Here is a 20,498-nt window from a genome sequence, read left to right as displayed (position 1 = left end):
CCCCTAAAAAGGCCTATTAAACAAAGTAACAAATTATACAACAAACACTTACAAAAAACCTGAATTATTCTTAAACAGTATTATAATAATGAGGTCTGTATTGCTCAGACCATACAAATGTAATGTGGAGGTCTAACCACAGAGGTGTGTGTGTTATCTCTCTCACACTGTCTCCAGCTCCGGAGCGCCTTATAAGCGCTTTATAAGCACCGCTGCACGCGCTGCGGGGAGCGACACGGAGACGGACCGATCCGATCCGGGGGCTCGTGTCCACAGGGAGACCGAACGCTGTTTTCCGGAATATTTACACCAGTCGTCGAGATCAAGTTTTCAGTAGCGTGAGATCAGATAGGTCGCGCTGTTATCCAGGATGTTATAGCTCATCAGTCAACCTGTGCAGAAGGGATTTCTGCTTCGGGTAAGCGACTAAATTCTCGCTTCAGTGGATGAAGAGGCCCTGAACATAACGATGGCTCGCTGCCCAAGCGAATCTGAGGAGATCACGATAAAACAGCATCATTAACGCACGCTGTTCGCCTCTGCGCCGCGGATTTCGCTGGCGCTTCCATAGAGAGACACATCACGTTGATGCGCAGGTACGCGGTTACACAACCTACTGTGTTTTGATGCGTGCTGTACACATGTTAAAAGAGATGTGTCTTGTGATTCAGCAGTTTTAATGCCTGACTACACCTCATGGTTGACTTCCATTTGAATATCTCTCATTTTAGCGCGGAAGTATTTTTGTATATGTAAATGTGCATTGGCGGGTCTGACTCAGAGTTTCAGGAATGCATAGGCTATGATGGGTTATGTTAAATTAGCGTGCTGATTCTCTGCACATCGTGATGCGTGGACACACGACGGAGGGAATTCCCTGCGTTATCTGATAGCGCTGCACGCGAGTCGCGAGAAGAGCCGCCACGGCTCTGTGGAACTTGTGCGCGCGCTTCACCTGCAGATAAACAAATTTAATGTGATGTGTCTGTTGCATCGCACCTAGTGGCTCGAGAGAAGCTCGAACATAACACGTAATACACGCTTATGCTGAGTAATACAAAGATACTACATTTATTTGTATTTATTTATTTATTTATTTATTTGAGTGTTTTTGACAGCATAGACTACGTTTAAATAAATGCACCAGTAAATAATTATTATTGTAATTATATAATATTTATTTTTATTATATTATAAATAAATAAAAAAGGCTGATAAAATGATATTTGATGATAGATGAAGTTGACTGAATTCCTCCTCCTCTAAGCGTTGGGAGTATATTTTACATAAGGGCAAATTATATATAATTAATTAATTATATATAAGCTACTCTTCAGTTAGATTTTTAGCAACGATAAAAGTTATATGACTAGTTAGCTGGATTGTCTTTATGCCAAAGAAATGATAACAAACAGGTCGCGTTCGCGTTATGAGGTAACCATAGCAACAGTAAGATGATCTCGATTGTTCTTTTGCAAAATATTTTTTTTATATATATATATTATGAACTTGCCATTGCCACAATATTTCTATATATTAGAAAGAATATTCTGTTTAAAAAGTATCCTAAAATAATTGGCATATAGCTTTCTGAGTAGCTATGTGCAAGATTAAATATCAGTACAAATGCTTATAAAAATCCCTTTAAAAAATCAGTTCCCTGAAAGTCACTGCATCATTTTCACGCAGATTTTGATATCCTTATTACTGATGCTGCAGTACTCCCCCAGTCATTCTGTATTCATAAGGCTGCATCATATTTCCATTTAGCAGATTGAAGGGTGAGATGTGAGGGAAAGCAGGAGACGGTAGATTGTTTGATTATATCTATTATTTGTGTCATATGAGAAAGACCCCATATCATTTGTAGTTTCTAGTATTATTCCCTGCAACAGTTTGTGAGAAATCAGTTTAACAAAAAGCTTAATGATTATATGCTTACAATATTTGTAAAATATTATAAAAATTTGTTTGCAGGTGTAAACCTGCACAGACACTGTACACTGTATTTATGCATAGGTGAACAGACCTCATTTACTATTTAATGGGCTGTAATATCAGGTGTCATCCGCATGCAAACCCTGCAGAAACTCTCTGTGCTGACATCACCTCCTGCAACACTCTCATACACACATGCACGCTCACTCATGCATTTTTTTCGGACATTCAATACACTGCCATTCTGCAGTGTAAGACTTCTAATTAAAACTGTTGCAAGCAGCAAGTGTGCATACTGCACACACAATTTACATTTTAATAAAGGATAGGAAATAAAAAAACAGAGTTGATTATTAAAGGCTACGTGGTGTAGACAGTGCAAAACAAAGTAACAAAATAATCAGTTATTGCTTACCTCAAGTATTTTCATGCTAAACTTCTTTAATTTATTTGTATGGCTGCTTGTTTGGGAATTCCCTTAGTGCATTTTAACCACTGAGTGGTTTAGTAAGACAGAAACAGGCCTTTAGAAAGTTTTCCCGCATGGCTTGCCAATAAATATTCTATGATGATCAAATGACTCTCATGAGCTGATTGTTTTCAGGGAATCAAAAACATTTACAGCACAACTAGTATAGTTCATGAGTTCAATTCATGAACAAATGACTCCTAACTGGTTCCTTAAACAAATAGTTCAAAAAGACGTTAGAACTCAGGTGTCACTGGTTGGAATGTCATCTACTGTAATCGTTTACTGAATTAACCATGTGTTATTATTTGACTAAAAACTGAAACAATTAAAAAATTAAAATAAAGGCGTAATACAAAAAAATATAAAAATGTGATGAAAACAAGTTAACGTGACCTTAAAAATGTTAAAAGTTTTAAAAAATGTATAGTTAAATTAAAGTACTAGTAATACTAATGCTACCTTTATATAGCAATTTTCTAGGCACAGTGTTTTACATTGTGAGGTGGGATCTCCTCATCTACCACCAGTGTGTGGCATCCACCTGGATGATGCGACGGCAGCCATAGTGCTCCAGAATGCCCACCACACTCCAGCTTATTGATGGAGAGGAGACAGAGTGATGAAGTTAAATCAGTAGATATGAGGATGATTAGGAGGCCATGATGCTCAGAGGCAAATGGGCAGATGCCAAGGTCTCACCTCTACTCTTTTCGAAAGACACCCTGGGATTTTTAATGACCACAGAGAGTCCGAACCTCTGTTTAAAGTTTCTGTTTAAAGTCTTATCCAAATGACAATGTTTTTTGACAGTATAGCTTTCCTGTCACTATACTGGGGCCCTAAGACCCACACAGACCACAGGGTGAGCACCCCCTAAATAAATAAATAAATAATAAATTAAATATATATAAAAAATATTAATAAACTGCATAACAAATTATTCCAACTTAAACTTTTTTTTTTTTTTTAGAAAAATAAAAGCTAAAACAAAATAATAAATAAAACTATAGTATAAACGGTTCTAAAATTACTTGGGAATTAACAATCTGCTATATTGGTTAGGGAAAACATGATTTGTTGAACTGCAAGTTATTGCTTTCAGTGGTGTACATATCAAAATGAATTGAGATATGTGTACTCAGGGCTCGTGAAATTGATCAGCGTCATACAGTATAATAACTGTTCACATAAAACTGTATTGTAGTAGTTTATCTTTACTGACCTTTCTCTTTCTGTGTTCCTCTTTCTCTTTGTCACTTTCCTTACCATTATCCATATCATTTTCAAACTTCTTACTCTTCTTATTCATTAGATTCCAAAGTCCCTTATTGCAGAGATATCGGAGTTAGTTATATTAGTTTTTTTCCTGATGTGTATTCATAGACCGAGTGTGATCTTTTCTTAGGAGTTGAGAAGGACTGTGTTTGCTAGTTGGAACCCTTTGACCGGTCAATGGAAAGAACTGAGCTCTTTTAGATTCATGAAAGATTAATTAAATACCTTATTCTCAAATCGTTAAGGTCAATTGCCATTATCATAGCCAAGTGCTCTAACAGACATCCAGCCTATCTGGTCCATCACCTATATGTCCAGACAATTACAGTTCAGCTCAGGTCTGATCCGGGGTTCAGTTCAGGGTTCTCTTATCATTCCCGCTTTTTCCTCAGACTCACCCAGTCTATAGACGTGCTTCCACGCAGTTGCCACCATTCGCCCTTCTCTGACCACAGCAGTTCTCCCATCCAGGCCCCGCTCCGGCCCGGCGTCAGGCATGGCGCCTCAGGGGCGGGATCACCTGGCCTCACGGGAGACTGCAGGTCGTAGACGGAGCCCAAATGTGCGGTACACACTCAGCCCGGAGAATCTTCGCAGCTTAGCGGAGCGTGGTGGAGCCCCGCATGCTGGAGTAGGACTCCTCAGAGCCAACAGCGATACAGACTTGGTCAGTTCTCAAGGGCGATCCTCACTCACAGCTTCTACTTTAGAGTTCACTCTGGGCCGGGGACAGAACTTGGTCATCTCATGGGATATTAAGGAAGAGGTGGATGCCACAGACTGGATTGGCATGTACCATATAGGTAAGAATTGTTGATGTTGTGACTAGCATCAATCTTCCAATATATATATCATGTATGTATGTATATGTATGTATGTATGTATGTATAAATGAAGAGTCATTGAAAGAATCAAAAGTCATTGAAACTTTAATTTAAACACCGTGGTAATCAAACACATTCATTATAAATTACATTTATCCAAGGCAACTTACAAATGAGCGACACAACAAATCAATGAATCTAAAGAGGCAATTACATAAGAAGTAGCATAAAATTGCTCAGAAATGTACAGCTACCACAGTAAGCAGTAATATTGTGCAAGTAGAATATAAATAATAGGCAGCAGGACTCTACCAGACATGCAGTTAGACATGTTTACTAGATGTTGGCAGACAGATCCATTCACCCTCTGTGCCCTTCAGTCCTCCTCCTTGAACACTAAGATCACAATCCTCAATGTCATGCAAAAATATGAGACTGGAGCAAAGTGATACATCTGGGCACAAAGCCACTAACTGTAGAACTGAAGGCCAGCAAAACTTTACCTGTACAAAGGTCTTGTTCCTAAGGGTCTCTAGGTTTCTACAGCGAAGCAGACATTCCATAATGGCAATGTAATTTGTCTCTCATTTGCCCCCAGTCCTGTGTAATGTAATTTACAGAGCCACTTCAGATTCTAGTGAAATTTGTCCTCATTATGAGGTGCTGTTTTGCTGATTGGGTTTATTCTACTTCCTGTACCATTGAACCACCTAAAATAAATAAGGACAAGGCATATATCCAGAATGGATTCAGTGTCAACTGTTAGAAACATTTACGGACACACAAATACAGCAAATGCATTTTTATTTTTCTCAGATGAGACCTGTCCATCAAATATGTGGGACTGCAAGAACCGTGGGGTTAATGGGACACAGTGTGGTCAGATTGTCTGGAGGCTGGAGGCAGGGCCGTACTTCCTTGAAGGTGAATGACACCACAGCCAACAACTGACTCCATTTTGATGTTGTATAATATTTAATGGAATAGGAGGTTAGACACAAGTATTGATACCGATTTTTGAAATTGGATTAACTTGTTTTACATTCTTGGTGCGTTCATCTTGAAATACTGAGCATGTTAGAAGTACTTAAGGTTATAAATATGAAATGTAATTTTCTTTTTTGGTATAAAATATTCATGCCGACTCGACAAATATGGCGGGCAGATTTGACATGCTGGTTATCTCTTCTAGCTGAAACAAGGATCTGTTTTAAGTACTACCATGGAGTAAGCGGTGCGCTGAGAGCCACAACTCCCTGCATCACAGTCAAGAACCCCAGAGCCTCGGTCAGTTAAGAGTGTGTCAGTGTGCAGACATTAGTCTTTTTATTAACATTATAACTCACAAAAACACATGGTGTGGTTAATGTTATTTTATGTAAATCGGTTGTCATAAAGACAGTAAACGCTTAAACATTTTTGGTGCATTCTTCACACTAAAAATGGAAGGTCAAGCACATTGTGTGATAAGGCATCCAACACAGTAGTCTTTGACTGTGCATATATCAAATAAAAAATGTATACTGTACTGTAGCTACTTTAGCTTTCTTGTTTACTACAGCCCAGAATATGATTGGTAAAGGTTATAGAGTACTGTACATGAGGTGCCAAGAGCTAAATGGCTATTTGACTGCATCCTCACATCTGTATGTTTGGAGGTCGGACATTTCTCTGTTCCCGTAAGTGCGGGCCATTTGTCATGTCATTGGATGAATATAGGGAGCTTAGTCATATACATATGGGAGCTCCTTACCTCCTTAACATACTTATTATTTATCGCTGTGAGTCTGTGTTTATTACATAAGAAGGCCAGGTGTATGTTACCACTCATGAGTGTTTCTTCCAGGTCGACGGTCAAGGTGAAGGACAGCAAGCTTCAGACAGCAGCCGAAAATTGGTCAGCTTTACCCTATCAGGTATGCTTTCTGTGCATAAGTGATAAAAGGCAATGATGATTTATACTCTTCAAATAACTGCCAGTGACATATAATGCTGTTATCCTGTTGGCAGAATTATTCAAGATGTTTTTATGTCTGTTGTTTGTTTCAGATATCCGGGCTGTGGGGCTGAAGAAGGGGATGTTTTTTAACCCAGACCCTTATTTGAAGATGAGCATTCATCCAGGCAAGAGAAGTTGCTTTCCAACATTTTCTCACCATGGCCAAGAGAGACGATCTGGCATCACAACTAACACTACTGATCCTTTGTGGCATGGAGAGGTGATGCACACATACACGCAGAGGGAAACAAACTCAATAAAGCAGGACATGAAAATATAGACACTTTCACAGTCAAATAAACAACTACTGAAACAGTTCAAATAAAGAATGTGTTTTTCCCCAATCTTTCTTTGTTTTTCCATCTAGAAACATACTTTTGTGGCTCTTATGACAGACGTCTTAGTGATTGAGGTTAAAGACAAGTTTGCTAAAAGTCGGCCAATCATAAAGCGCTTTTTGGGTCAACTGATCATTCCAGTGCAGATGTTGCTGGAGAGACACGCATCAGGGTGAGCATCATGGCAGCATCTCATCTAATCATCACCACACTATAACGTCTGATTTACAGTGGGCATAGAAATAAATCACCCCCCTTTGAAATAATCACATTTGGTTGCTTTGCAGCCTGAAATGAAGACGGACGCAGTTTTTGTTTTATCAAACTGTATTTGCTCAGTGCAACTTATAACATCCAAGTGAAAGACATAACACAAACATGTCAGAAAAAAACACGCACAAAAAAACAGAATAACTGAGTTGAAAAAAGGGACGTGGGAGTGTGGGGTTGGGTTATGAGCACTCTTCGCAAACTAGTCTATAATCCATTTAAAATGTACAACTTTGTTTTTTGGGAATTTGAGTTTTGGGAATGACTCGGTAAATTAATGCAGGATTCGCTCTCAAAGTAGCAGTGATTGACACAGTGATAACCATAGCAGTAGACGGGACAAAATATGTATTCAGTAATTTCAGAAGGACACTCGATTATTTCGGGAGACCTGGTAGTTTTATTGCAAAACTATACAAAAACAAGAAAAGTACAAATGAGAAATGAGAAAACTAGAGAAGGCTGACTATAATCAGCTTCGTTCATTTCGTGAGATAAGCCTACTCTTCAGCTGAATTAGAAAAAAATCTCTTCTCATTTGAGCATGTCCATGTAATATCTGAGTGAGAGCAGAGGCCATTTATAAAAAAAACATTTTATATTTTAAAACGCGAGATTTCGAGATTCGAGATTTTGTGTGAGTGAAGGAAATCCGCTTGCGAGTGGAGATATTCGTCCTTGCGCATTACATGGATCATCACGTAGCATAATGAGCACTTCATATTGTCATATATCACTGTATAGAAACTGCCTAAAATTAAGTACAAAGAGGAGAAGAAAGGGACCCTATAGGCATCTGCACATGCTAGGAGCCGACACTGCCGGATGCAGTTAGATATTTACATGCAGTTTTTAAATTGTTATTGCAAGAAATCTGGTTAGGGTGGAGTGGTCACCTTGGGGTGTCCAGCCAAATTTTGGTGGGGGGCTTGGTGCCACCCCTGGCCACCTTGTAGACACGCCCCTGCGTACCAGGACATTCACCTTTTCCTCCTTCAAACACTGTGTGCGCAGTTTAGCTGTGTGATTTTGGTTGTTCTCATGTTGGAAGATAAACCCTCTTCCCTTTGACAACTTTCTGGCAGAGAGCAGCAGATTTGTGATATTGTTGTCACGTGCACGCAATGACCACTCTTTGTCATAAATTCCTGCATCTGCTTCAGAGTTGCTGTAAGCCTTTTGGTCGCCTCTCTGACCAGTTTTCTTCTGGCTCTTTCATCCAGTTTGGAGTGACGTCTAGATTCAGGGAGGGTCTGTGTTGTACCAAATACCTTCCATTCTTTATAATAGACTTCACTGTGCTTCTAGGTATTGAGAAAGCCTTTCAAATTGTTTTGTATCCATCTCCTGACTTGTGCCTGTCCACAACTTTATCCCTGAGATATTTTGCTGAGCTGATCAAAATGACCGCAGCTGATCACTGATGAAAGTCAAATGGTTCTGTGTGCGATTGAAAAGGTCATTAACTCATTAGTCAGTTTTAGGACGGGGGTGATCCTTTTTCCAACTCCATGATTCTGACTGATTATTTTTGTATTTCTCTCTTACATGTGGGTGTTCTATCTTCAACTTGGATGTTATAAGTTACACTGAATAAATCCAGCTGGATAAAACAAAAATGGTGTCTGTCTTCATTTCAGGCTGCAAAGCAACAAAATGTGATTATTTTAAAGGAATGTGGTTTTCTATACCCACTGTATGTAAAAAAATAAATAAATAAAAATTTTCAGCATAAAGACTGCTATTAGTCACAATATAACTAATCAGTAATTCAGTACTTTACAAAAGTTTGGGTTTGGGAAGATTTAAAAAAATGTTTTTGAAAGGAATCTCTTATACCCACCAAGACTACATTTATTTGATAAAGCAGTAAAACAGTAATGTTGCGAAATTATTGGAGTTTAAAATATCAAACAACAAAACTGTTTACAACATTGATAACAATAAGCATTTTCCTTTTTTATTCTTTTTTTTGACACTCAAGACTGGAGTAATGGCTGCTAAAATGATTTGCCATCATAAGCATGAATTACATTTTATAATCTATAAAATAGACCGCAGTTATTTTAAATTGTAACTATTTCACACTATTGTTGTTTTACTGTATTTTCGATCAAATAAATGCCTTCTTGGTGAGCATATTAGACTTCTTACAAGAACATAAAAAATCTTAGCAACCCCAAACCTTATAACAGCGCTCTATGTGTGTAAATAAACGTGTGTTTATATGACTTCAGGAACCAATCACTGAGCTTCTCTCTATGTCGTCGTTTGCCCACTGATCATGTGAGTGGTCAAATGCACTTTAAAGTGGATGTCACATCTATAAGCCAAGATGGTAAGATCACATACACATTTACGCTGACTAAGCTGTTCATTTTCCATGGTTTCAAAAATTAGTTTATCCACTTCTCATAGACATTTTCCCTGAGACGATTCTGGGGGGAGCAGCCCTCAATGGAGCTCCTGGAACCCCTTCGGATGATGAAGATCTGCCTCATCCTCTCCCCGTCCCATCAGCAGGCCCTTCCCCCACTGGATCCCTGGGGTCCCATAGCAATATTCCCTCCCCAGACACAGAGATGCATGGTACCACCCTGGACAATGAGGCCCCTTCTTCTCCTGACCCGCTCCAGGGTTCTTTCAGTGAGCAGCTTGATGCCACTGATGCCTCTGAGGGCCCGGGAGATCTACGATCCAGCTTTCCCACACATTCGAGCCTCAGCGCTATGTTGCATATTGACTCAGATGAAGATGAGGAGAGGACCGCTGCTACAGAAGCTACATCACCAACAGTTAATGGTGCTTCAAGAACTCAAAACACCCCCCCAAAACCACCAATTACAGAACCCGCATTTGAAAGAACTGTAGAGGAACCTCCAGAAGAGGCTGAGCTGGAGTCTGAAACAGAGACTCTGAATATAGAAACAGAGGTGGCTCCTGGGTCAGAGGTCATGCCGAGTTCAGTGGCCCCTGAGGTGGAAACTGCCAGTGTGATAGTGAGGCAAGAGGAAGAGGAGGAGGAGGAAGAGGGGCTGGCACCCAGTGAGGAGCTGGCAACTGAAGTAGATATTTCTTCAATGGCATCTGACTGCTGCCCGGGCCTTATGTCTGCCTCTCAGGTCAGTTGCAGATTTACAGAAAGATTTTTTTTTTTTTTTTCATGCCATTAAATATAAAAATTAATAAATTAAAAATGATATTATGGATACAAAAACAGAAATGTATGAACAGCATTTTAATGTACCTTTGACTGAATTAATAGATAGAGCAAAATAATAAGTATCACATGATTTTAGTGTTGGTTCTTCTGGTCCTTGGAGTAGATCTGAACTGTTTGATGGCGGTAAATACAAAGAGAGGGAAGGTAATTATTCTCTATGAATGTGATCTTTATAGGAGGCTGAACTGGGGGCGGAGGCAGCCATTGATCCAGGGGGAGAAGATCTTTCAGATGGACCACCTACAACTTATGAGGTTGCTGAAGAAACCGTTCCAAACAATGAGCTACGGAGGGACACCCCAAAACCGCAGTCATCAGCCAATGAGGAAGAGGAATGTGAAGATGTGACAGAGGACACAATGTCCAGAAGATGGAGCCTGGAGGCAACAGCCGGTGTGTCACAAGAGGATGAAGAAGAAGAAGAGCTAATGCCATCAGTAGATGGAGAATCTGTGGACTCTGAGACCTTCGTTACTGAGACAGAATCAGAATTAGGTATTTACAGAAGGATTGAGCTGACCTTCACTAGAAAATTCATTTTAAGATGAAAATTATCTAATTTGAGCTAAGAAATACATCCTGATGCTGTATGTAAAAATCTTGCAGGTGTCCCTCAGATCAACGGAGATCAGCCTATTTGTTCTTTGCCATCTATAAGACAAGACGTTCACCGATACCAGCGTGTGGACGAGCCCTTGCCCCCCAGTGAGTGTGTGTATGTGTTTTTGCACATCTGCATGTGCTTTTATGTCACTTTTGTGTGTGTAAATACTTTGCTTATGTGTTTAGGTGTTTGTTGACAGTTTCAACAAATTACTGTATGTCATTTGGCTTGACAATTTAATTAGGCACCATCACACTCCTTTTCCACCTTTCTTTCCTCAGACTGGGAGGCTCGTATTGACAGTCATGGCCGCATCTTCTTTGTTGATCATGTGAACCGCACCACCACATGGCAGAGACCCACTGGCCCACCAGCTCCTCAGGGTCTGACCCACTCCAGCTCTGTACTGCAGATGGAGCAACTCAACGCAAGGTTAGGTTTATTTATATATATATATATATATATATATATATATATATATATATATATATATGTTGACAGGAATTACCACTTCATATTACAAAGCTGAAAATCTAACATTTGACTGAGAGGACACACCCAGCAAATATAATGGTCTAATGTTTTTGTGAATCAGTTTATAACATTCTATGAACATTCTTCAAAGGCTTTAATCTCTTTGAACCATACATTAACATTCCCATAATGTTCTTAAAACCAAAAATGGCAAATGGAAGTTGAATTGTTATAACCAGAAGTGATTAATTCATTGAACTTATTTTTTATAAAAAAAAAAAATAGCTGAATCCTTGAAATCTCAAAAAATCTTGTATTGTGACAAGATGAATTGAATGGAAAATTGTACAAAGTAATACATTTCTGAATGTGTGATAACTGTATTGTCTCTCTGGCAGGTATCAGAGTATCCGTAGAACAATGACCAGTGAAAGGTCTGAGGAACAAAGAGTGGAGGAGCCTCCTTCTGAAGAGACAGACCTGCTGCCCCACTCCGTCTGTGGTAAGCTGACAGTCTATTGAGAATCATGATAGTGTTTGGGAATGTAAATGATCACTATGCTGAGATAAATGTAAGATGGAATAGTGTAGGAAGAATACAAGTTCTGTGTTCAGTCTGCGTTTGTTGATTTGTGTGTTCTCGTGTAGAAAACCGAAGGGATGGCTTTATGGGTCAAGCCAGCTCTCGTTCTCGTCTGGCTTTGCTGCTTCAGTCTCCTGGTGCAAAGTTCCTCTCCAGTCCAGACTTCTTCTCTGTTCTGCATTCGAATTCTGTGAGCTAAAGCACACAGTGACACAGATAACAGAGCTTACACGCACACCTCAAACTAAGCTGATAATGTATTGCTGGCATTATTACAATGCTATGGAGCACATTATGTGTGTGGGGGGGACAAGAGAACTTGTCATGTGTATATATATATATATATATATATATATATATATATATATATATATATATATATATATATATATATATATATATATATATATATATATATATATACAGTATTAGATGTTTCCACTATTTTACATTTTGTCACATCCATGTCTTTGTGTTTCTTACTCTGTTTTTGTGTGCTATGTTTTTGTCTTGCTTTAAATGAGGACTCCTGAGTCATATAACAAATATTCATGTTGACTTCTTATATTCAAACACTGAAGTTCTCTTAAGTCATTTATACTGCATTCAGTTACTGTTGCAAATTGTTGCAAAATGGCACTAATTTGCTATTTTAACTTGTGTTGATATGAGAGAAATTGTAGAATAAAATAAAACTTGTAAGTAGCAGGTGGTATGTTGCCACAGAAAATGGTAATGTATCCATGTTAGGTTTTAAATGCACAGTGTCTCGACTGACCAATCAGAATCAATTATTAAAGTAGCGGTTCAATGATTATGCAGTGTTTTTTTGTTGTTGTTTCCCTTCAGAGTGCCTATCGGATGTTCACGAGTAACACATGTCTGAAGCATATGATCAGTAAAGTCCGACGGGACGGACAACACTTCGAGAGGTACCAGCACAACCGGGACCTTGTTAACTTCCTCAATCTGTTCTCCAACAAGCAGCTGGAGCTGCCACGGGGCTGGGAGATGAAACATGACCACACGGGGAAGGTGCGTGTTTGTGTTTTCTCTCTCCATCAAGAACTGTGCACCTGTTCTTTCTTAGGGGACTCTAGACGTGCATATGAGTATTCTGAGGGGACAAACTGAAACTGGAAGCTGAGTTTAGGATGTTCATGCAGGCCCATCTGGCTTGTCTTCTCAATGCTTCAATTAGTGTCTTTTAACAGAAAAAATGAACAGATGCTTGTCTTATTGATTCTAATCGGCCTGTCCATTCTGCACACTTCTGCTGATGTTTCACAGACGGTTCTTTGCTCACACTCTCTCTCTCTATGTGTTTATGGACCACAGCCCTTCTTTGTGGATCATAACTGTCGTGCCACAACATTTATTGACCCACGGCTGCCCTTACAGAACTCCCAGTCCAGCGGGCTGCTGGCTCACCGACAGCACCTGTCCCGCCAGCGCAGCCACAGTACAGGAGATGTGAGAAATCTTATTGCTCCTGGGCATGTTTTTAATGTGCCGTCTAGTTACCTAGTTTCTCTAACACTAATACTGAATTAATTTCTTGCATCTAAAAAACTTCAATCAGGCATTGTTGTTATGAAAATACAAAGATATTATGAAGCCTCCTCTCATGTTTCAGGTAGCAGATGACTCTCGCTCTCCGAGTCCTGTCCAGGGCCGGTCGTCCAGAAACAGTCAGTATCAGGACTTGGTGCCTGTAGGTGAGTGTGCACTCATGTCTTTACAGAGTGTGCACACACTGACAAATCGTCACATTACACATCTGTGTTTTTACAGCTTATAATGAGAAGATTGTCGCCTTTCTGCGACAGCCCAACATTTTTGAGATTCTGCAAGAGAGACAGCCAGAGCTCGTGAGAAACCACTCGCTTAGGTACATTCTTCTTCAGTTTGGTGTTTCAACAACAGATGTCAGCGGAATGCAGAAATTCATACTGTGCATTTAAGAGATTGTGCTACTGTAATGTACAGTTTTCTTGATATATATCACTATATGGTAAAACATGTTAAATGTTTTTTTGGTTGTGTTTCAGAGAGAAGGTACAGTTCATCCGCAATGAGGGGCCGACCGGGTTGACCCGTCTGTCTAGTGATGCAGACCTAGTTATATTGCTCAGGTTAGTGTCCGCAGCATTTATATCATATTTAATTACAGCTAACCATGTGCCTGATTTCCTTTGCTTGAGATATGCATGCATTAGTTGACTGTTTATGTACTGTACACTACCATTCAAAAGTTTTCTTACTTTCTTTCTTTTTTTTTTTTTATAATGATGATCATAATAATAAGAAATATTCTGTGAGCATCAAATCAGTATATTAGAATGGCTTGATGAGCTTTCTTTCAAAAAACATAAAAAAATCTTTAAAACTTAAAACAACCCAAAAATTAGTTATAAAAGGTGTGTACCTATTTTATGATGGCCTGACTTCATACACCTAGCTCAGGTTCGAATACACACACCTGTTACCTGGCCCTTTCTCCTTGCAGCCTGTTTGAAGAGGAAGTGATGTCTTATGTGCCGCCCAATGCCTTACTGCTCTCCAGCTACTCTCATGCCTCCCCACAGAGCTCCCCTGGTGAGACTCACATCTTAACAAAAAATCCCATATTTCCCATATTTCCCCCCTTTTTCCTGCCTTGTATCTTCCATTACAAGTCTTAATAATGAGCTAATGAAAGTGGAAGACCCTGTGGACTAATCTGTATGTTAACCTGATCACGCATGCGTTTAAAAGTTATTCTGATTGTGATTTGCTTTTAATTATTAGAAGAGCCTTGCATTGTGGATGGATTGCCAAGGTAGGTTTCAATGCACTTTTCAGTCCAGCTATTCACATCTTCTCTTGCTCTCAGGAACTCCACGAGCCAATGCTCGAGCCCCTGCACCCTACAAGCGGGATTTTGAAGCCAAACTAAGAAGCTTTTACCGCAAAATGGAAACCAAGGGCTATGGGCAGGGCCCGGGAAAAGTGAAGTGAGTTCCATCTTCAAACACATTTGATAATTCTCCATCAACAACAAGCATCTGTTGTCTTGAAATCCTGTCTAATATAGTCAAATTTTTTTAACTAAGTAAATGGATAAATGGTCTATGGACTATTTTTCAACTTCAGGTAAACTGGCAGCACCAAATATGGAGCCACTCTAATATGCTTAAATTCATCTGCCCTTCTCTGGATTTCCTGGTTTATTGTGTCCTGATGTGGTTTGCTTATCTTTCTAGGTTAATAATCAGAAGAGATCATCTGCTGGAGGACGCTTTCAACCAGATCATGTGTTATTCTCGCAAAGATCTCCAGAGAAGCAGACTCTATGTCAGCTTTGTTGGAGAAGAAGGGTTAGTAAACCTATTTTCTTCACTTATTGCTTTGACCTATGTATTATTGAGATCATTTAAGTGATGTTTCTACATCATAACTGTAGCTATGATTCAAATGAAGATGCCCCTGTAGTTCATTTTACATTTTGTAACCTAAACGACATGAAAGTATTATTACATAAATGTGTGCATTATTCAGAAATTGTCAGTGCATTATATAGGTGTCTGCTTTTCTTCAGGCTGGACTATAGTGGACCATCCAGAGAGTTCTTCTTCCTGGTTTCCCGTGAGCTCTTTAACCCATACTATGGACTATTTGAATACTCAGCTAATGACACTTACACTGTGCAGATCAGCCCCATGTCAGCCTTTGTGGACAACCATCATGAATGGTAATCAACCAATGGATGGATGAATTTAATTTACAGTCAGTGTAAATATATATGCAAATATATATTATATATTTTTAGACTAATATTGTCTTATTTAGGTTCCGGTTCAGCGGACGCATCCTGGGGCTTGCTCTAACTCATCAGTACCTGTTGGATGCATTCTTCACCCGACCCTTCTACAAAGGCCTTCTTCGCATGTAAGTCTTCACGTGGAGCACATGAGGATGTAAACTCAGTGTAATTTTGTCACTTTATATGTAATATATCTCTCTTTGCAGTCCATGTGATTTGAGTGATCTAGAGTTTTTGGATGAGGAGTTTCATCAGAGCCTCCATTGGATGAAGGACAATGACATTGCAGATAAGCTAGACCTCAACTTTACTGTCAATGAGGAGGTGTTTGGACAGGTACTAATGGCTTATGGGTGTGTGTTTGTGTGCGTTGGCTCGTAGCATCAGTATATTTAGAGGACTACCTTGGGATTTAGCGGATCTCTCAATATTTGATGGTAAATATATGAGCACTATTCAACATTTACATCTAGATTTCCTAAAAGGAAAAATAATCTCTTCCTGTGGCTCAGTGGTAGAGCATTGCATTAGCAGCGCAAAATGTTGTGGGTTCGATTCCCAGGGAACACGTTAGCTAAAAAATGTTAGCCTGAATGCACTGTAAGATACTTTTAAGTGTCTGCTAAATGCATAAATAAAATAAAATAATATAAGGAAAAGGACACTGTAAAGACCCAGATTATACACTTAAAAAAAAAAATATTTAATAGTTTTTCTGTATGTTACTTTTCTAAGTGACATGGTTTTCGCTAGGCAGTTGAAAAAAAAACAACAAAAAAACAATTACATAGATTTGTACTGAAGTATACAAACATCCTGGCCACAATTTAGACAACAGCCTAGCAACCACCCAAACCACCATAGCAACACTCTAAGAACCACGCAGAACACTTTAACAATGGAATTAGCACTTGGAAAGTTGTCAGAACAAGCTTATGAGTGCAAATTCAGAACGTTCTTCAGAAATGTAACATCTATTTAGTTGGTCAAGTTTATTGTGAAGTGATATGTGAGTGAACGAGAGGCTTCTTTATGGCAGATTACAGAGCGTGAGCTGAAGCCCGGTGGGTCTGGCATCCCTGTGTCAGACAAGAACAAGAAAGAGTACATTGAGCGCATGGTGAAGTGGCGGATTGAGAGAGGCGTGGCCCAGCAGACCGAGAGCCTCGTGCGAGGATTCTATGAGGTATGTCTTCATCTGAATCTGTGAATATTACTGACTCCTGAATGAACTCTGGTTGATCTGAGGCCATGTGACTGCGCAGGTGGTGGACATCCGTCTCGTCTCCGTGTTTGATGCCAGAGAGCTGGAGCTGGTCATTGCTGGGACCGCGGAGATTGACCTAGCTGACTGGAGAAACAATACAGAATACAGAGGAGGTATTTTACCGGATTCAGGTGTTGTTTCACACCAGGATATGATACAGCAGCATATCATAACGTGACTTTATCTCTGTCTTTGCAGGTTACCATGACAGCCACATAGTGATTCGATGGTTCTGGACTGCAGTGGAGCGTTTCAACAACGAACAGAGACTACGACTCCTTCAGGTATACCCAGAACAGCCTGGGTCTCTTATACTAAATCTGTACTATACTGTAATATACTAAATATACTAAATCTATCACAGTTTCCACAAAAATATTAAGCAGTGTTTTCAACATTGATAAGATGAGAATGATTCTTGAAGGATCATGTGACACTTAAGAAATGGATGGTAAAAACTCAGATTTGCCATCACAGATATAAAATTACATTTCTTATACATATTCAAATAGAAAAGAGCAATCATAAATTGTAATCATATTTCACAACATTGCTGTATTATTGGTTCAATAAATGCGGCCATGGTGAGCATAAGAGATCAATGAAATGTCAGTATGTATTTGTTGCTTGTTTCCAGTTTGTTACAGGCACTTCCAGCATTCCTTATGAGGGCTTTGCCTCTCTGCGAGGTAGCAATGGCCCACGTCGATTCTGTGTGGAGAAATGGGGCAAAGTGACCTCCCTCCCACGGTATTTCTGAGCTTTTTTATGTGTAGTGTCTCACACAAAGATCTTACAGTGTATGTTATCCCATACTGATTATCAATCAGCTAATGCCATATTGTCTGTATATGTTTGTGTAGGGCTCACACCTGCTTTAACCGTCTGGATCTCCCTCCCTACCCCTCCTTCTCCATGCTCTACGAGAAGATGCTCACTGCTGTGGAGGAGACCAGCACCTTTGGTCTGGAGTGAGCTCCAATCATAGCCAAAGTCCTTCTGATATTTTTTCTTTCCCAATTCCCCGGAGTCTGGCTTACTGTGCAGGCTTTATTCTCATCGCTCACTCTTCCCTGTGACCTTGGTCACCGGTCACTTACATAATAGTTTTGTTGATGGAACTGAAATATGCCATCAAATGACACAACGAGCATGTGCCAACTCCTGCTCTATACTGTATGGACTCAAAAATCTGTGATATCTGCATTTAATTCCTCACACAAAAACAGACTCACACATTCACTGAAATCTGAGCTGGAGTCTTGATCATCTGGTTTTGGTTTTGGGAATGGTCTAGACAAATATTAATCTAGGTTGTAGGGTTTTGCATTTTGTTTTTGAATGAGCTGCTTTTTTAAGTCCAAAGATGTTTCTTTACAGTAATTTAGTCATTCCATTACATATCTATAGGGTTTGAAAGAACAAACCTGAGGGGTTTTGCTGCAGGGCTTTGTCATGTAGATATGATATCAATCAAGAAGAACTTTTCTGATTGTAGAGGTTTCACTTCTTGTTGGTTTTGAACGGTCTGGTTCTGGAATGATACTGATCTTGGCTGCAGCTCTGCAAACACAATACCTCTTTTTTCATCTTTAAAGAGATTGAAAACACACAAAACAGCATGCACACTTTCTCATAGAGATTCTTGCACCAAATGTAGTGGTTGTAGAATAGCAACCTGTACGTCCTTGGTTCAAACCGTGAACTAGAAAGTTCCTCTATCACCTCTTGTGCCCTTGAGCAAGACATTTATCAGCAGACTGTTCCAGGGGACTGTAAATGTAGTAATTAACTTTGGCTGGCTTACACTGATTAACTAACAAACACCAACACTCAGTACTTTGTAACATGCACACATTTTTTTAATCCACTTCTCAACCTTTTATGCAAACCACAAATGTTACAAAAAAACTATGAATGTATAAACACTGATCACCATGTGCAATGTGTGCAACAGATTCTTGTGTATCAGGAAAGGTAGATTTGTTCTTCGAGTCCATCATAAGGAGACCTATTGTTCTAAACTGTGTTGACAGACACAAACAGTGGCCTTGAAATTATCTTTATTAAAATGTGTAGTTGGGTAAAGTTAATAACATGGTGATCTGTGCAGTCCACTGGAGTAACTTTAAAAAAGGGCTGCAGTGGTTAAAACCAAAAAAAAAAAGAATAAAAGACAAACAAGCTTCTTCTGCTATGGAAAATAAAGGAAAACGAAAGAAGGAGGGGAAAAAATGGCATAATAATGGAACAATCTCTGAACAGGAATTTCCATTTAATGAACCACAGAGGGAAGCTCAACACTAAAATAATGGATGAAAAGGTCCTCATATTTGGGAGACAACGTTGCATCCCTCGTTTACATACATGTAGTTTCCTTCAGTGGTCCCTTTCTCAAGCCCCCACACACACGCTCAGCAATACATGAAAATCACACATTCACACAACACAAATGCTTATCTGGCCAAAGCATGCATCCTAGGATATGGATTTGTCTTAAAACAGCTCCTTTCTCTATGTAACTGATCTTTGGATAAAATACTGCATGCAGGGTCAACGAAGCAGTACCTGAGTTTGACCCTTAGATGGCGTTGTGTCATAGCTTGATATTGCATGCTGGAATTAGTGAAACAACTGAAGTCCAGATTAGTTTCATTTGCATGAGAAGCTGCTGTTAATTGGGGGTGGGATGGGATTGGGGACAAAAATAAATGAATAAGTAATGTCACTTCAATACTTTTCGTACTTCATCTAAGCTGTTATTTAAACTTCATGGGTCACCGATCATGTAAAATGCTGACGAAAGAGCCATCACTTAAAAACAGTTGGTGAAAATGTGAAACTGCATGCGCTCCATGATGTGTTCATATTTGTATATAGCTGTAATATAGGTATGTCAGTCTTGTGCTGTGTTTAAATTATATTTTGCACTGAAGGTACCAGAGATTTAAGAGTTAGTGTGGTCTCTTTTGGGGTTTGTCTTTGTTTGAAATTGTACTTTTCCCGCTGACACCGTACTGGCAGATTTCAAAAGTGTTAAAGCCGTGATTTAAATGTTCTCTTTCTGCTTGGTCAATCAAACTGCACGTCAACTTATTCATTGAGTTCACATTTCCTTGTTCCCAAGTCCAGTTGTCTGCTGTAGTTACAAGAAAAGCCTAAAGCTTCAGACCTGCAAAGTTCCAGATCATTTCACACTGATCGTATTACAAGGTGTAAAACTGAGCCCTTAACACTCACTCAGACAAAAATAATTACTGCCTACTATACAGTGGAGATCAAAACTAGAGAACAATCTATCTATCTCTGTCTGTCTGTCCGTCCGTCCGTCCGTCCGTCCGTCCGTCCGTCTGTCTGTCTGTCTGTCTATCTATCTATCTATCTATCTATCTATCTATCTATCTATCATTTTATCTGTCTATCTAA

The 20,498-nt window shown here is 39.4% G+C and overlaps 1 protein-coding gene across 2 annotated transcripts; it reads left to right on the top strand.

The window, feature by feature from the left end:
- The first annotated feature begins 132 nt into the window (after positions 1–132).
- On the top strand, positions 133–20,126 carry LOC113053270 (E3 ubiquitin-protein ligase HECW2-like). 2 transcript variants are annotated; one of them, XM_026218151.1, is made up of 30 exons: positions 133–596; positions 4,078–4,488; positions 5,326–5,433; positions 5,702–5,796; positions 6,356–6,425; positions 6,559–6,728; positions 6,876–7,018; positions 9,354–9,454; positions 9,535–10,238; positions 10,516–10,834; positions 10,946–11,044; positions 11,225–11,375; positions 11,816–11,919; positions 12,066–12,190; positions 12,850–13,035; positions 13,339–13,473; positions 13,637–13,718; positions 13,795–13,891; positions 14,052–14,135; positions 14,510–14,598; positions 14,876–14,996; positions 15,246–15,359; positions 15,581–15,733; positions 15,832–15,930; positions 16,012–16,141; positions 16,845–16,991; positions 17,071–17,185; positions 17,271–17,356; positions 17,710–17,822; positions 17,936–20,126. In XM_026218151.1, the coding sequence occupies exons 2-30, from the start codon at positions 4,182–4,184 to the stop codon at positions 18,045–18,047; spliced, it is 4,359 nt and encodes a 1,452-aa protein (XP_026073936.1). In that variant the 5' UTR covers positions 133–596; positions 4,078–4,181; the 3' UTR covers positions 18,048–20,126. The 2 variants fall into 2 exon arrangements, with proteins under 2 accessions (XP_026073936.1, XP_026073935.1); XM_026218150.1 differs by having other exon boundaries at positions 3,723–4,488.
- The last annotated feature ends 372 nt before the right edge of the window (positions 20,127–20,498 follow it).

This window comes from Carassius auratus, chromosome 34 (genome assembly GCF_003368295.1).
Source record: "Carassius auratus strain Wakin chromosome 34, ASM336829v1, whole genome shotgun sequence".
In the NCBI taxonomy this organism is placed as follows: Eukaryota; Metazoa; Chordata; class Actinopteri; order Cypriniformes; family Cyprinidae; genus Carassius; species Carassius auratus.
Note: the sequence above shows the minus strand (reverse complement) of the source record. Positions and strands in the feature narration are given on the sequence as shown.

Bases quoted from the DNA above. Each gene is read 5' to 3' on its own strand.
- LOC113053270 (XM_026218151.1), top strand. From the start codon at position 4,182: ATGGCGCCTCAGGGGCGGGATCACCTGGCCTCACGGGAGACTGCAGGT. The intron at 9,455-9,534 runs GTAAGATCACAT...CACTTCTCATAG, and splicing joins CACATCTATAAGCCAAGATG to ACATTTTCCCTGAGACGATT. The intron at 17,357-17,709 runs GTATACCCAGAA...GCTTGTTTCCAG, and splicing joins AGAGACTACGACTCCTTCAG to TTTGTTACAGGCACTTCCAG.